Here is a 16,003-nt window from a genome sequence, read left to right as displayed (position 1 = left end):
TCATGTTATCCTGATACTTTTTCTAAAATTTCGAATTTATCACTTTCAGTGAAAATTTTAGTGAATAACTCCTCGATGCTCATGTTCCCCTGATACTTTTTCAAAAATTTCGAATTTTTCCATTTCACTGGATATCTTCTTGAGTTTTAAGTATTATATTTTGAAAAAAAAAAATGAACGACGGCGGGATCGAACCCGGGCCGTCGGCGTGGAAGGCAAGCACGTTACCACTAGGACAACGCGCTATAACAATAAAATAATTTCATTAGGAGTATATATATTGAAAAAGTTTCGTTTTTAAAAATATCAAATTGTTCAATTTCACTGCATATCTCCTCGATTATCAAATATTCAGTTTTTAAACAATATTTCGATTGATTTGCCATTAACAAAAAAAAAAAATTGGAATTATTTTGAAAAAAAAAAAATAAATAATGCCGGGCTTGAACCCGGGCCCCCGGCGTGCCAGTCGAGCATGTTACCGCTAGGACAACGCACTCTTAATAAAATTATAATTTCATTAGTGGTATATCTTCAATACATTGAATAATTTTTTCCATTGAAATTGCACAAAATGTGGCTTTCCCCTTCTGCTCGTTCTACAGTCGGCTGAATTTGAGTTAAACAAATAAAAAACAAAAAGCATTGATACCGCAGAAAATAAAATTCACCCCGTCGACTTGATGAACACCCCAGCATTGCGTGTGGCGCCCTCCCTCTCTTGTTGACACGCCACCTTCCTTGTGGAAGCTTTTGCATAAGCCCTGGAGATTTCTCGTATAAATCTCTGATCTTGTGAGTTAACCTGGCGCATCCTTAACCTCAACAGATGTCTAAACATTAATCATCGGAGAGTGTCTTCTTTCAAGTGAAGAACAGAGTTGACGATTCTAGATAAAAAAAACAAGAATGCCACGCTCTGACAGGACAATTGTCATTAAAATATCATGAGGGTTATCATGTCAAGACAGCAATGATGCAGAGTGAAAGTGAAGATGTGATGGCCAATAACACTGAGAGCTTATCAGGTGGGGGAACAGCTGTTTCTGAGAATATAATGTTTATGTTTACTCCAGGCGATGAAAATATTCCGCGAAAGAATGATTTTGACGGAAATTCATTGTTCAAGGTCAAGGACGATTTGGGGATTAATTCTAAAATGTAGGTCAATTATTATTTTTCAGATTGCAATATTTGTGGGCGATCTCATGGCACTCATGAATGTCCTTTCTTACTGGATCTCCAGTATGTAAGTAAAATATTTCAATTTTTTATTTCATAGTGTAATTTATGTAATTATTTTATTTAATCCTGTTCTGTACTGCTACAACCGTATAAATACGGAGTATGAATTAATTATGAATACAAATTCAAAATGTAACATTTCTTCTTCATATGATTTTCAGGTTCCAGATACTCCAATGCTGTCAAAAGCCCGACAAACATTACCTCCAGGTCTTGAGATAACTAAAATGGCAGATGGCACGATAAGCATCCTTACAAAACGTGAGTTCCTTCGAGGCACAACTTTCGGACCGTTCGAAGCGAAACGTAACTGGACAATGAATCCCGTCACCAACTTTCCCATTCGCATTTTTGGCACCTCTCCAGCCGAGACATATCATCTGGACTATTCCAATGAAGACAACAGCAATTGGATGTGCTTCATTGCCCCAGCATCTTGCGCCAAAGAGCAGAATCTCATTTGTTACCAGGTAAAATCCAATATATTCTACACGGCAATGCGTACGATAATCTCCGGAGAAGAGCTTCGAGTGTGGTATGCACCATTTTATGCTTTAAAAATGAAAATGCCCTTGTACAACGTTGATTTTGCCTCTCTGGGACCATCAATTCCATCGCAAAACCCTCAGGTGTCGTCAATTGATTCTAAAACCAATCAAATTGAGATACTTAATAAAGATATGGCTCAAAAGCTTGCAGAACGTCTTCCTGCTCAACAATTAGGCGCGAAGGATAATAAAGCTGTCTGGAAATGTAAAATTTGCACAGCGATAATGAATTCGGTGCCTTCTTACGCAAAACACTTAATGGAACACTATAAATTACTTTTGGGAGCCTTCTGCAATATCTGCAATCGGAAATTTTACAATAATTCAGTTCTTCAGAAACATAAAGTTGAGAAACATTCAGAATTCGTTACTGAAGCTATTGGTATCCCAACCTCTGAGAATCATCGCCAACAAAATGCTCAGATGATTCTGCTGAACATGAGTGAGACTGAGGGACAAAATCCAGAAGCCATAAAGGAGATTCTGGAAAAGCTGAAGATTGGAAAAAATACCAGTGATAGCAGCATCAGAGAAATTGATAAAGATCCCTCTTCAGATCTTCATCTCTTGGACACAAACTCCATTAATGTTAACGAGCTTTTCCAGAATAGTAATTTCATCGACAATTCATCATTAAAATCTATCCTAGAGAATCAATGCTTGAACATTAATCTCAGTTCAATGACAGATTCAATTCTATCCGATAACATTTCACCTTCCGATCCAGTGAAATTTCACGTTGAAGAAATCACATCGGAGTTATTAGAAATGGCGAATGATAGTGAGAATATATCACAACGAATTGACAATTTGGATTGTGATATTTGTGGAAAGAAATTTGATAAGCCAGAGTATCTTTATCGTCACTTGAGGAAACACACGGGAGAATTTATTTGTCCAGCATGTTTAGCTGTTTTTGCAAGAAAAGAGAATTTGATGTCTCACGTTTGTTCATATTCGAAGAGAACTGAAAATTTTGAATGTCCCTATTGTCAAAAACAATTTACAGTTAAAAAATATCTAAAACGTCATATGACTAAGCATTTTAATAAGAATAATTGCAAATGGTGTCGAAAGACATTTCCATCGCAATTAGAATTAGACTCTCATAAATGTCCAGCTCCTCGTCACGTTTGTCCACAGTGTGGAAAACGATTTGTACATCGCGCCCATCTCATTCGTCACGCAAAATTGCATAATAATCCTAAACCATTAGTCAAAACTAACAAAACTATTAAGAAGAAAAGCGCAGATCAAAAACCACTGATTTGTGAAAAATGCGGTATTTCTTTCAAAACCTCTTACATCCTGAATCAACACCTGCGGTCTCACGGCGAACGAACCTTCGAGTGCGATATTTGTCAGAGAAGATTTCATAGAATAAGTGTTCTGAAGCAACACCGTCAGATTCATGAGAATGCCCAAATCCCTTGCAATGTCTGTGGAAAAAAATTGAAATCGAAGAAGGCATTGGATGTCCACGTTTTGTTACATGGCAACAAAAAATTTCAGTGTGAAAAATGTGACAAGAGTTTCTTCCAGAGGTGCAACTATCTCAAACACTTCAAACAGATCCATGGAGAAAAGACTATGTACAAGTGTCCTCACTGTCCAACTCAATTTACCAGTGAAAATAGTTACAGTAAACATGTGGAGACCCATTTGAAACCTGCTGAGTATTGTTGCGGATTGTGTCAAAAAAGTTTTCATGGCCAGTATCAGCTGAAGAGACATACACAGACTAGTCACAGTGGAATTGTTTATCGGTGTCCATACTGCAAGATGACTGCGAGACACAGGCACAGCATGAGAAGACACTTTGAAAGACAGCATAAGGCTCTCAGTGATGAATGGGATAGACCAGGTTTTGTTAATGGATTAGAAGAGAAATTGGAAAAAGTGGAGGGTTCTGGAAAGGAAATAAACTTTGCTCCGACAATTGTTGGAGTGGGTGAAGAGGGTAGAAACAAAGAACAGATGTCAGCTGGTGTACAGGAGATCCTGCTGCATGTCTCAGAAGTTGAGGGGACGGATGAGGTTCCTCAGTTGAGTATCAGCGATGCTAATTCTCACTTGGCAGAGTCAGTCCTCGGAAATGGGTACATCTTCGGGGAGGATGGGGGAGATATTATGTTTTATGTGCTGGATAATGGTCCTGTTGTCAGTGAGTATTAAAGATGGAGAGGGAGAGAAAGAAATTATTGGAGACTGAGTACTATTAGGAAAAGAGAATAAGAGAGAGTGAGGACGTCACAGGACGAATGATTCATCCTCTTGATAATTGAATAAGTTACAAAGATTTTGTATTGATTAGGTTGCCTTTCGTGGGAAGAACAAAAATTCGTAGGCCTATTTGTTCAAAATGTTTCATTATATATTAGAGTAGCCATTTAATTACTTTACTCATGATGCTTTAAAGACTTTGAGTACTTGATATAGATTAACGAATTGAGTTTTTGAATCGTTCATACGGTGTATGAGGAGATATTGATATAATTTTTTTATCAAACTCCATTGGATTCTATCAATTCTTTCTGAAAATCACTAGGAAGTGTTCTTTTAATTGCCGAAAAGATTTCGACGTTTCCCATGAGTCTACTCATTTCAATAGGTAGTAAGAATTCCCAAGTTACCAGAATTATACATTTTCAAGACTGAAGAGACTGTGATACTTTCAGAGTACACAGATTTTAAATACAAACTGTAAATTCCACTGCAAGTGCAATTTAATAGTCGGTAATGTTAATAGTAGTACGCTTTAGTTATTTCTTCAGATAATTTTGGAAGATTGTTAATGGAAAATGGAGGGAGGTCAAAGGGTCGAGTATGTGACTCTTGTACCCAATTTTCATTTAGACGAAATAGGTGAAAATATTTAAAGCACCGGTTTGTTTTAGAAATGGAAATGAATAAAGAATATTTTACAAAGAGGAAAAAGATTGAGGTATTTATTTGGATGAATCTTTCAATTCCTAAAATGGAGGTAAGTGAATAGTGTTATTCAATTCGAATTCTGCATTGAATAATTCCAAGTTTGGAGTATTTCCGATTTTTTTGGGGGTTTAATCCAATTCAAAATTTGTCAAAAAATAAAAAGAATATAGAATGCTTAAAAAATCTGAAAAAATAATTTGAAAAATGGGCCGTATGATGATAAATTCACGCCGAATGCTCATACATATAATTATATATATACATATAATTTATTGTACATATATTCGATGAAAATATATACATGGTAGACTGCGACTCATCGAAGCAGCGAAATATAACGAGTACGATTCAGTGCCTTTGAATCGTGCGAGTTTACATGTATTCGGATTATCATATAAAAGACCAAAAAACATCTTGACAACTTAATACCAATGGATAAACCTAATCTGGGATTTAATTCTACCTCTTAACTATGAACTTGACAAATTACTCTCAGATCTTTTGCAACGAATATTAATCAATTCTAGTCTACAGCACAGCCAAACATTTGCTCAATCACATTCTCACTTTTTAAAATGTTTTTCTTCCACGACTTGCAGTCACGCATTCCGTCAACGCATTCTTTCAACGTTCAAATCAATGGATAATACGTCAATTACACGGACAGAAAAGATCATTAACAAATCAGCCGTGATATCATTGCCCAAATTAACGATTTTTGTTCAAATGTCATGAGTCATCAACAATTTGATGAAAATTTGCAAAATAATATGTTTTTAGCGAATCAACGATTTTTTAACATACAGTTCAGAGGCTAGCTATAATTTTCAACGAATCTCCTTACAATTTCAACCTCCGAATATGGCAACATATGATTATTAGGTAATGATCTAATGTATAAAAGACTGTAACGAGCATTGTATATGATTGGAAAAAAAAAGGCTGAGGAAAAATGTTGTATTTGGTTACCACGACGAATTCAATGTTTTGTTAAGAATTACGAATTTAATTTGAGAGTTGGTAAATAATAAAACTCGCAACAAGAATACGTTGGGCAAACATTTTTCTTTCAAGCCGCATACGTTGCACGTCAGAACGAACCAAAAACATTAGGATCATCAGTGAATTCATGTATAACAATGATAGTTAACCTCTGGATCATTGGAATCAAATCTTAACGTACGCATTCGATGTTGCGGGTAATAATAGACAGCGATTAACGTACGTTTCGTATCTAGTGACAACATTTAGCGTATAAAACATATCTATATATATATTCATATATTTTTTTATATCTATGTGCCCCCCTTCTTTTTTTCATGATTTTATCAATTAATTAGATAGAACGTGATACGTCTCTTATGCTATTAAACATTAGGAATCGTTCGCGCATACAATTGCAAAAATTTATGATTCAATTCATCCTCAAATTTACAGATTGAGACATTCGCCAAAAGTTCTTTCGGTAAAGGGCTCAGCCTAATTTTATTACTCACAAAATTCGGATATTTTCGAGTATCCGGATTTGTTTTGAATTCATTCATTAATTGTATTTTTTATACTGAATAACAAAAATTGAAACGATCCGTTGATGGCCGAAAAAGAAGCATATCAGCAGCGAAGTGGTAAAGGTTATTATTTCAATAATGAGTGACCCTTGGAGGCAATTGTTCTAATAAATTTGTCGGTTGGATATCCAAAAAGAGGTCTTGCGATTTTTTTTTCGCAAATCATTAGTGACCAAGTTGATTGCACGATTAACATTTTCAACACTCCACTACGAAAAATTAATTTCCACATTTTCAGAGATTTTAGTTAGGCATTAGAATACTTTTTTTGTTTCGTTAAAATTTTTTTTCAGTCTGTACTCTCCTGGTTCATATCTATCGCCGAAAGAACCATTGTGAATTTTTTTATGATTTAAAGAAGAAAATTTCGACTATTAAAAAGTAAAGAACTGAAGATTAATTCTAAAATGTACAGTCGAGTGATGAGAAAAGTATGATTCATCTTTGATTAAGAAAAAATTAAAATTCCAATAAAAATAATTGATCTACTGCCATTAGGCACTTTTAGTCTCCGAACGATAAAACTACCAATTTTATCAGAGTTTCTTGACTCAAGTATAAATTGCTCCGTTCGACTATTCACAGAAATGATGTTCCTTCGATTGCGGATGGGAAAGACAATAAAATGCTCCGAGTTTCGCTTGAAACGAGGAAAAAATAAAGATTGTTCTGTTGATGTGGAATCACAGGATTACGCAGCAACGACAGTACCGTTGTCGTGATGCACCGGCACTTGGTGGTGGTGTCATTGGTGCAAAGTAGGCGTGGACTTTTATGTTGGGCAGGTGAGTCTATCAAAAAAACGTCACGGAATCGATTAAATGAATCAAAAGATATTTTCTGCAGGTTTATAAATTCTTTAAAATAGTTCCCTCGCAATATCTCTTTGTGCTAGTTAAATAATGAATTTTAAATAAATCAAAAGTTTTATCCAATCTCGTTATACACAAATACGAAATTATGTGCGGGAAATTTTTTGTACTTAGATCTTGCGGGAGAGAAATAAAGCCAAAAAGAGGATTACTCTGAGTCTACGTATGCCAGATCTTGTGATCAGTTGGCAATCGTAGAGTTCGATGCGTTCAAGATTATGACAAGCCTGGAGAAGATGATCCAGACTGGCATCAGTTATTAATGGGCAGTTGTCAAGTTCTAGCACGGCGAGATTTTCAGCAGCACAGGGGGACAGAGCCAGCTGTCGAATCCCTTCATCAGTTATGAGTTCACAGTGCGATAAACTCTACAAAAATGAAGAAGAGAAAGTTTAACAATAAAAAAGTAGAATGATATGTTCCTGAAACTCCCGATATTATTCAGGTAATTACGCCATTTTATATAGCTTCCAAAATATTTAATATTGAATACAGAGTAGATACTTATGAGCTGAAAATTATTGTTGAACAGTTTGTGTACCAATTTTTCGAGGCGTGGACAGCCCATTGCTAAATGGATGAGCGTTGCGTCAGTGATAAGAGCACACTCCTCCAAATCCATTTTTTCCAGTAATCTACAATTCTACAAAAATCAATAAAACAATAAAAATGTAAAATTTATTAAATTCATGATGAGAAGAGTTTTGATTTGTTTTTTTTATTCAAGTGCTTACTCTTGCTAGCGCTTGAAATCCAGCGTCAGTAAAATGCGTGCATGCAACACATTCTAGAACACTGAGGAGAGGACAGTGTTGAGCGATTGTCACCAACGATGCATCAGTCAAATTTGGACAGTTCGATATACAAATGTAGTGAAGTCGAGGACACCTCTCACTCAGTTCACGCACTGCATCATCCGTGATATTCTGCCGAGGAAATTAAAGAAAAATAAATACGTAATAACCTCGATGAATACGAAATGACCTCGACGTGTATGTCCCTCAAATATTAAAATTCCATCCAACTCATAGCACATTCCATTACATTACCTAATTGTAGGTTTTTCACGGTAAACTAAAAACATTGAATAAATACCCTGCACTCATGGAGATTAATGGCCTCCAAGTTTGGGCAGTACCGTGCCAGACACTTGATAGCCCTATCTGTGAGTTGTCTACATCCTTTACTGAGAAAACTCCTGAGCTCTGGACAACCGCGTGCCAATGCCTCAACTCCATTGTCAGTCAATAACTCACACCACGATAAATTGATGTGTGTCAGTAGTGGACAACCGTCCGAAAGATCCTTGAGTGCTAAATCCGTAACTTCTGGACAAGAATCTAAATTCAAACGTTGAAGTTTTGGACAGTGACTGCTTAGCGATGCGCACGTTACATCGGAAATTTTCTTGCACTGGCTAAGATTCAGTTCTTCGATATTTGGACATGATTGGGCGAGGGTGCGCATTGAATTATTACCGATACTCTGACAACCACGGAGGGACAATTGACGAAGGAATCCACCGCATCGTCTTGATATATTTTCTATCACTGGTCCCTAAGCGAGAAGAAAAACAAATATGAGATTCCATTGTTATTTTGACGAGTTTAGAAACCATACGCGGAGTATATAATTTTATTTTCAAATTATTTTCAAATTTTACTTTCAAATTCTTTTCATTTCACGATACGGTTTAAAATGCACTGTTGACAGTGTGTAAAATTTTTTTTTAATGGCAACTTTTGAGATTTCTATTTACCTCTACGTCCCTCTGGAAATCGAACAGATCGATCCTCTGCCAATTGGATCCGTCTAGAGCCAACACATTCCATGCTTTGCTCACTTGGGCACAACGGCATAATGATACAACGTCCAAATATGACAGAATCCTACAGCAATGATCATGAAAATTAAAAATCAAACAAAAAAAATCATCAAATCCAAATTTCTTAAAAATAGTAAAAAATCTCCATTCAATACCAACACAATAAAGTACATAAATTATAAATCCACGGGGCTGCGAGAAACCAAAAGGATAATAATCTACCTGAGTAACAGTTCCTTTGGCAGTTTTTTGTTGATTTGCGCCTCATCGTCATGAAATACCCATGTCAGCTGTAATTACAAATATTTTTGAAAGCAAATGGTAATCCCTCAGCTCAATAAAACCTATGGTTAATTAAAAAAAATGATGAAAATTGATGAGAATTTGGCGAGTTACGGGAGTCGATGAATTAGGATGACTTAAGAATGTTAAAATGAGTGAAATTACCTGCATATAGGATTGCTTCATGCTACTGACAGGAATGTGTGCTAGAGATGGGGACGGATAGTAACTGCCTTGATGGTGATGATGATGATGATGATGATAGTGATGATAGGGAGGATACTGTTGCCTCCACCATTGACCACCAGTCGTTGATTCCTCCATCCCTTGACCCACTTCGACCCCTCCACCCACTCCCACTCGACTTACTTTTTTCTAAAGAATTAACAGACGGACGAAAATGTGATGATACTCTATTCATATAAATCCCAACTGTCAACAGAATACCGCGTCGCAGAACAACCACGTGTTTATTCACTTTCGTTATCAAACCGAGTGCGACGCAGTCTGATATCAAACAAAAACATCATCGCTGAATTGTTATCATTTATTCACACATGAAACCTCAGCAAAAATTCCCCAGCTCAGAAAAGGTGTTTCACTTAAAATCGATGCATTACTCAATCCGAAAGGAATATTGAGTCACGGGGAATAATTCAGTATAGCTTCTCTAAAACGAGATATTTCCATTGGCAATTTACTAATTAATTTTTTCATTCGAAATCCAAGGAAAATGATCGAAATTACTGGAGTACATTACGTACTCTAATAATGGGCCCTAAAAAAACGAGTAGCATGTTCTACTGCTGAACCTACTCAAAGATAAGATTCCAGTTGACTAATCAAATGGTATGTTTTTAATTTGACATCCGTTTGAAAGAAGATAACGATTTGATAAAATTTGCTACTGTATCAGAACTTCTTTATACGTATAATAATTCGAAATTGCATAATTCAATCAATCATCTTTTATGAAAATGAGATATGCATCGAGATGATAAAAGTGTGATAAGTTAAGCATATCAAAATATATTTTTAAGAGCACGTAAATACAAGGGAATTTGTTTTATTGAAAATTCTTAGTGACAAAAGAGCACCCGACATTTCGAAAATGTAATTGTTATTGGTAAAACAATTGGATAGGAATCCAAGACGTAAACAATTGGCCTTCAATGAAATATAAATAAATGCAAATATTATTCATTGACCCACTAATAATAATAATAATAATAATTTCACCAAGGAAATTGTCGTATGATAATTATTATGAGGAAAAAAAAAATTCTTCTTGAATGGTCAAATCTCTTTATGAAAAAATAGCGATGTCCATGGGATGAGGTATCGAGCGGTCACAGAGGGTGAATGAACGCTCTCTCTCTCTCTTTCTTTCTCTCTTTCTCTCATGACTAAACCCACAAAAAAACCCCGAATTCTGAGAAACCTCGCCAATCATACAGTAACTCCCCCATCACTCAAAGCGCCTAAAAATAGCCCACCAATTTATTCAACCCTTATAACCCCATACCAACAAAAAAAAAACCAAGAGGAGTGAGGAAAATTTGATGAAACAGACTATTTACAGATGACAAAAAGGATAGAGAAAATGAAATTGAAGCAGTGGAGGACACGAGAACAAAGGATGGACCGACTTGATCGGTCGATGGTGGGCAAAATGGAAGTGGCCCAGGTCGCGAATAAAAGATCTCTGCGAAAAAAAGAATGAAAAAAATGACATCGCGAGTTGTTACCAAGAGTGAATGCCAGTGATGAGGTAGAGATGAGACAAAAAAAATAAAAATCTATAAATAGATGTAGATGAAGCGATTCGTTGTATCAGTGAATAAAAAATAATGGAAAATGATAAAAAGCGAATGGTTAGGGAGATTGAGAGATATCGCGTCACGGATGGCAGTCACTGCAGGAGGGAATCAGCTGTTCGAAGTATGACAACATTGGGCCAAACAGAATAGAAAGTGCATTATGTTCTGCGTTTATGAACACCAATTTTTTCCCAATTTTCCGCACGTCCACATATTCACGAGTGATTTATTAATGTTGTTATAATTAATTGTTTATTTCCTACCTCGAGCCTCGTACGCCCCGAGTGTATCATCCTTTTGCGTCGCGTTATTTTGTATTTATTAACGGGTTTGGGGCCCGCACAATTGTCAAGAAAACTGAGGAGGTTTGGAAAAAAATAATTGTACTATTTTTTGATGATTTTTTTTTTGAGTTGATGATAATCCCCCCCCGATGTACCTGTTCAATCCACGAATTTACCACTTGCAAGGCAAATGGCCGTGGTTGTACTGGTTTCTACTGAACCAGCTATCTGCCTGTACCCGCCTGTATCCTAGCTGGACAGTGGCGCACTCGCGCACTCGCGCACTCGCGCACTAGCGCACTCGCCCTTAGATGAGGGGATTGTGGGGGGTACCCTGAGGAAGGTCTATGACATCAGGGAGTTATTTGGTGCTACTTGAGTCTACAGCAAGACAAAAATCCCATTGGATGCGTGTCGTTGACTTGGTGACAGTACAACCAATCAGAAGACAGCAACACTATGTTTACATCGAGGCGATTGGTCCAAAATGGAACGTCACTATAAGACTTGTTTATCGGTCATCATTTTTTAAAAATTAAATGGTACTTCGATTTTCCAATGTCCAGGGGTATTGGAGGATTATGTTTTTATTGGGGGGATTCAATATCTGATGGTCGGGGGATTAATACACAACGGGGGGTGAAAAGAAAAAATATCCGCGGAAAATTATACTTACCTTGTCCTTGAAGGACGTCATCGACATAAAAGCAAATTTTCTGATTTTCCATGATTTTAGGTTTTTTTTTATAATGTTTTATGCGGTTGTGAAATGTTTAGAAAAAATACAGAGAAATGTTTGCACTACGTTGAAACTTGGTGATTATGAAATAATAATAAAACGTAAAAACGTTATATTCTCTCACGTCAATTCAATCGTAAAGTTTTCAGAAAAATGAGGAAAAGCGTGAATTTTTGCAAAAAGGGCGTGGAGCGTCGAAAAAGTACTTCAACCTTCCCTCCCGCCGTTTTTCAAACCCCACAGGAAGTATTACCCGTCTACAATGTCAGTCAAGCTCCTAAGGGAGAGAATATTCATATATTTTTATCGCAATGAAGGTTTACGATTATTCGGCAATATATATGCCTATTAAGATGAATTTTATGCGTAAAATTGACTCATCTTCATTGGACTCGGAGTCATTGATTTGATTAAGCTTTTCCAAGAGAGACAAAAAATCCCGTCATCCCTTCTGAAGGAAAATATCGTCCCACGTGGGGGCAACGTTTAATTACGAGTTTACGTTATTTAAATATGTGTTCGTTGAGTTAATTTTCATATTATTACAATGGTACAGGTGAGTTTTATCCCCCGACAATAGAATAAATAGACAAATAATGAAATTAGACAGCGAAATGTGATTTTTTTCTTATAGTCTGATATTGGACATTTTTCATTGTTTTTTTTTTCCTCTTTCTTCCTGTACGCTTTTTTTCGGGGGAGGGTGCAGGACCGCCTGGCATCCATTAGTAAATAGGAAAGATGGCAGCGGATTATTGCGCTTTTTCCTCCCTGGGAAAGAATCGGCAGACATTTTTTTCACGAGAGTTGAAATTTACTTCATTTCGATAATAAATTGCTCTGTTATTTTCATGCATTTTGTAGGTTAAATTTAGATGATAGAGTGGATTTTCGCTGTTTTAAATCGATTTGTTTTGGTTTTCTTAGCTTTTGAGGAGTTTTGACGGTGAAATCATGGAAAATATAAAGTTTTAGGGTGCATAAACTTTTTTTTTATGGGTTTTTTTTTGAGGGTGTGAAAGGAGTCCATACTGCTTACTGTTTCGGTGATTTATGTTACTAGTGTGATTTTTAATGATGAAGGTAAAGTTTTGGAGCTTTTAATAAATGAGAATATTTGGAGATTTAATTTGCCGGTTGTTATTTTCTGCACTATCATTGTTTTATTTCATTTTATTTGGATGCCTGGAGGAATTTCGGATATTTATGAATTTGGAATTATTGGAACACAGATCTTTTTTGTATAATAGAAAAATTCTCTGTTGATAGAATGAGAGTGTCAATGAGGTCTATATATGATTGTGTTGAATTATAATTCCTTTGTTTTTCAGGCAATCGATGAAACGGAGCAACAGAGGGACCTTCCTCAGGCCCTTCGTCTCCTTGGTGAGATGAATGCAAACGTACTCCGTGTTAATCAACTTGTTGATAATATGTTAGTACGCGTTAGAAATGGAGAAGTATCAACAGACAAGGGTTTAAGTTTTCTGGAAATAAAATATCACATGTTACTTTCTTATTTGATTAATCTTACATACGTTGTGTTGAGAAAATGCTCGGGGGAAAAAATAGAGGGTGATCCATCTATCGATCGTTTGGTTGAGATTAGAACAGTATTGGAGAAAATTAGGCCGATCGATCATAAGCTTAAATATCAAATCGATAAGTTGGTGAAGACTGCTGTCACTGGAACCACCAGCAGTTCGGATCCTAGCTATTTCAGGGCTAATCCGGAGTCACTCATGGCGAAGATTGATGGAAGTGATCAAGAGGATGAAAGTGATGAAGAGGATGAAGGGGGGAAGGGTAATAAAGTCAGGAAGACTGGAATTTATGTACCACCTAAACTTGCTGCTGTTCATTATGGTGAGCAATCAATATTCCCACAATTAACATCAATTTTATAAATTGTATTTTTTTTTAAGCTTCATTCATACGGATTTGATTTTTTTTTTTATTTGAAAATTGTTAATGTTCTCAGATGGAGATGAAACCATGATGGAAAAATCACGTAAAGCTAGTGAACGCGCACGAAGACGTGCTGTGTCAGGGGCTGTACTCCGTGAGCTGAAAGAAGAGTATCTCGATGCACCAATTGAAGATACCCAGGGTGGTGAAAAGCAGATTAGCTTAGGACGTGAAAACAAACGGAAGATTGAGTTTGAGGAAAACTATATGACACGCTTGCCCGTGACGAAACAGGAGAAACATCGTAATCGTCAGATTTCAACGCTTGGGCAGCTTGGCGATGAGATAACGACCTTCGGAGGATCATCATCTATTCCGATGAAGAAACGAAAAGCCGCCAAGGGAAAAGGAAAGAAGAGTGGGTTTTATTATCCTTATATTTATTGTCTATTTTACGTGGATTAATCTTTAACTGTCTTTACAGGTATTAATTGGTTTTATTAATTATCAATCTTTCTTTGCATCTTTTTCAGGTTTCAAGAAGAAACGACACTTTTAATTTTTTTTTTCACAAGGATTCTCGTCGTTAATCGTTTTAAGGTAAAGAGGATAAAATTATAAACAAAACTTTGGTAAAACTCGTACACGAGACTTCTGGTAAATAATCTTGAAATTACTAAATTATAGAAATTAAAGGAATAAATTTAGAGGTATACAGAATCATAGATGGCGATCAAGAAATGAAAACAAACCACAGAATAGCCAAAAGGTCTATTATATATATTTTTGTTTCAAGGAAAATTTAGCAAAGAACCTGAACAGATAAAAATCATCTTTGTTTTTCATTTTACAACTAATCTTTAAATGAGTCATAATTTCAATTGTTTTCTCAGGAAAAATTCCTATTTCCAGTAACTAAAGCGCACAGAAAATATTCTATTAGTTTACAGACATGGAAAAAAATGTTTGGATAAGCACTCGAGGGGTTAAACAAAATTATACAGTTAAAAAACGCATGTATTAGGATTTTATCGCTGTTCTAGGGTATAGGAATAAGAAAAAAAAAATGAAAAAATAACGTAGTTCATAGTTTTACGATTACTCGTATTCTTATGTTTGAAAATTTCTCTTCTGGTGAAGCTAAAAAATACACAAAAATGTTGGGGCTACATTTTCGACATCGTTGGTCAACGTTTCCGTTAAGTTTATTATCAACTTTTAAGTTTCAAATTTTCTTATTAATTTAAGTTTTTGATGTATTATATTTGTGTTTAACATTTCAAATTATTTCGTTATGTATTTATCGTATTAAAAGCTTATGAAGTCAAACACTTAAAAGATAACGTGGACGCATCAAAATTCAAAATTAAACCAAATAAAGTGAAAGATCAAAATTTCAAGTATATTCTATGTGTAATTAAACTTGTGTTCCAAAATTTTTAGTTTCCTCAGGGTGTATGACGTGTGGCATTCAGAAACAAGCAATTCCTGCTGGCTTATAAATAGACCAGGATGAAAAAAAAAAATCAGAAAAACGATAAAACTAGTTTGTTTCCGAAGATGATAGAAAATGGCTCAATTATTCACAGATAATTATATTTTTTACAAAGTGTTCATCGACAATTGAGCCATTCAAATGCCACCTGCCATTCTACCCCTATCAATCTGTGAAGACGATTACAATGTGATAAAAAAACTAATAATTGAAAGAGTAGCGAGGGAAAAAATGATAAAAAAATAATAATAATAAAAATCGGAAATGAGTCAGGTGGTTTTTAGTGCTGATGACTCTTTTTAACGGAATCGGCAGTTTCACGCAATTTTATAAGAAAATAAAAATAAAAGAAGAATAAGAAAAATAGTTTCTTGTGACTTCGATGAACTAAAAAAATGCCAATGCACGAGTCCAAGTTATTTATTCTCCCACGACAGGGTTTAATGCAATTGAAGAATTAAATAAAAATGAATAAAGAGTAAA

At 35.6% G+C, this 16,003-nt stretch overlaps 3 protein-coding genes across 8 annotated transcripts; 2 read left to right on the top strand and 1 right to left on the bottom strand.

The window, feature by feature from the left end:
• The first annotated feature begins 698 nt into the window (after positions 1-698).
• Positions 699-4,719, top strand: LOC105263443 (PR domain zinc finger protein 15). Its single transcript, XM_011299666.1, has 3 exons — positions 699-1,028; positions 1,185-1,249; positions 1,407-4,719. Exons 1-3 carry the CDS (start codon positions 974-976, stop codon positions 3,966-3,968), a joined length of 2,682 nt encoding a protein of 893 aa, XP_011297968.1. The 5' UTR covers positions 699-973; the 3' UTR covers positions 3,969-4,719.
• Positions 4,720-4,974: 255 nt separating this feature from the next.
• LOC105263441 (F-box/LRR-repeat protein 20) lies at positions 4,975-11,662 on the bottom strand. 4 transcript variants are annotated; one of them, XM_011299663.1, is made up of 10 exons: positions 11,534-11,662; positions 11,358-11,451; positions 9,440-9,649; positions 9,215-9,282; positions 8,927-9,056; positions 8,263-8,724; positions 7,902-8,093; positions 7,709-7,810; positions 7,320-7,535; positions 4,975-7,086 (listed from the first exon to the last, which is right to left on the bottom strand). In XM_011299663.1, the coding sequence occupies exons 2-10, from the start codon at positions 11,385-11,387 to the stop codon at positions 6,979-6,981; spliced, it is 1,518 nt and encodes a 505-aa protein (XP_011297965.1). In that variant the 5' UTR covers positions 11,388-11,451; positions 11,534-11,662; the 3' UTR covers positions 4,975-6,978. The 4 variants fall into 4 exon arrangements, with proteins under 4 accessions (XP_011297965.1, XP_011297964.1, XP_011297966.1 ...); XM_011299662.1 differs by having other exon boundaries at positions 11,358-11,662; XM_011299664.1 differs by having other exon boundaries at positions 9,215-9,279; positions 11,358-11,662.
• A 902-nt stretch (positions 11,663-12,564) lies between these two features.
• LOC105263440 (neuroguidin) lies at positions 12,565-15,419 on the top strand. Of its 3 annotated transcripts, none has more exons than XM_011299661.1 (4): positions 12,565-12,667; positions 13,449-13,983; positions 14,099-14,443; positions 14,559-15,419. In XM_011299661.1, exons 1-4 carry the CDS (start codon positions 12,665-12,667, stop codon positions 14,582-14,584), a joined length of 909 nt encoding a protein of 302 aa, XP_011297963.1. In that variant the 5' UTR covers positions 12,565-12,664; the 3' UTR covers positions 14,585-15,419. The 3 variants fall into 3 exon arrangements, with proteins under 3 accessions (XP_011297963.1, XP_011297960.1, XP_011297961.1); XM_011299658.1 differs by having other exon boundaries at positions 12,565-12,673; XM_011299659.1 differs by lacking the exon at positions 12,565-12,667 and adding an exon at positions 12,811-13,200.
• The last annotated feature ends 584 nt before the right edge of the window (positions 15,420-16,003 follow it).

Source organism: Fopius arisanus, unplaced genomic scaffold (genome assembly GCF_000806365.1).
Source record: "Fopius arisanus strain USDA-PBARC FA_bdor unplaced genomic scaffold, ASM80636v1 scaffold00015, whole genome shotgun sequence".
Taxonomy (NCBI): Eukaryota; Metazoa; Arthropoda; class Insecta; order Hymenoptera; family Braconidae; genus Fopius; species Fopius arisanus.
Note: the sequence above shows the minus strand (reverse complement) of the source record. Positions and strands in the feature narration are given on the sequence as shown.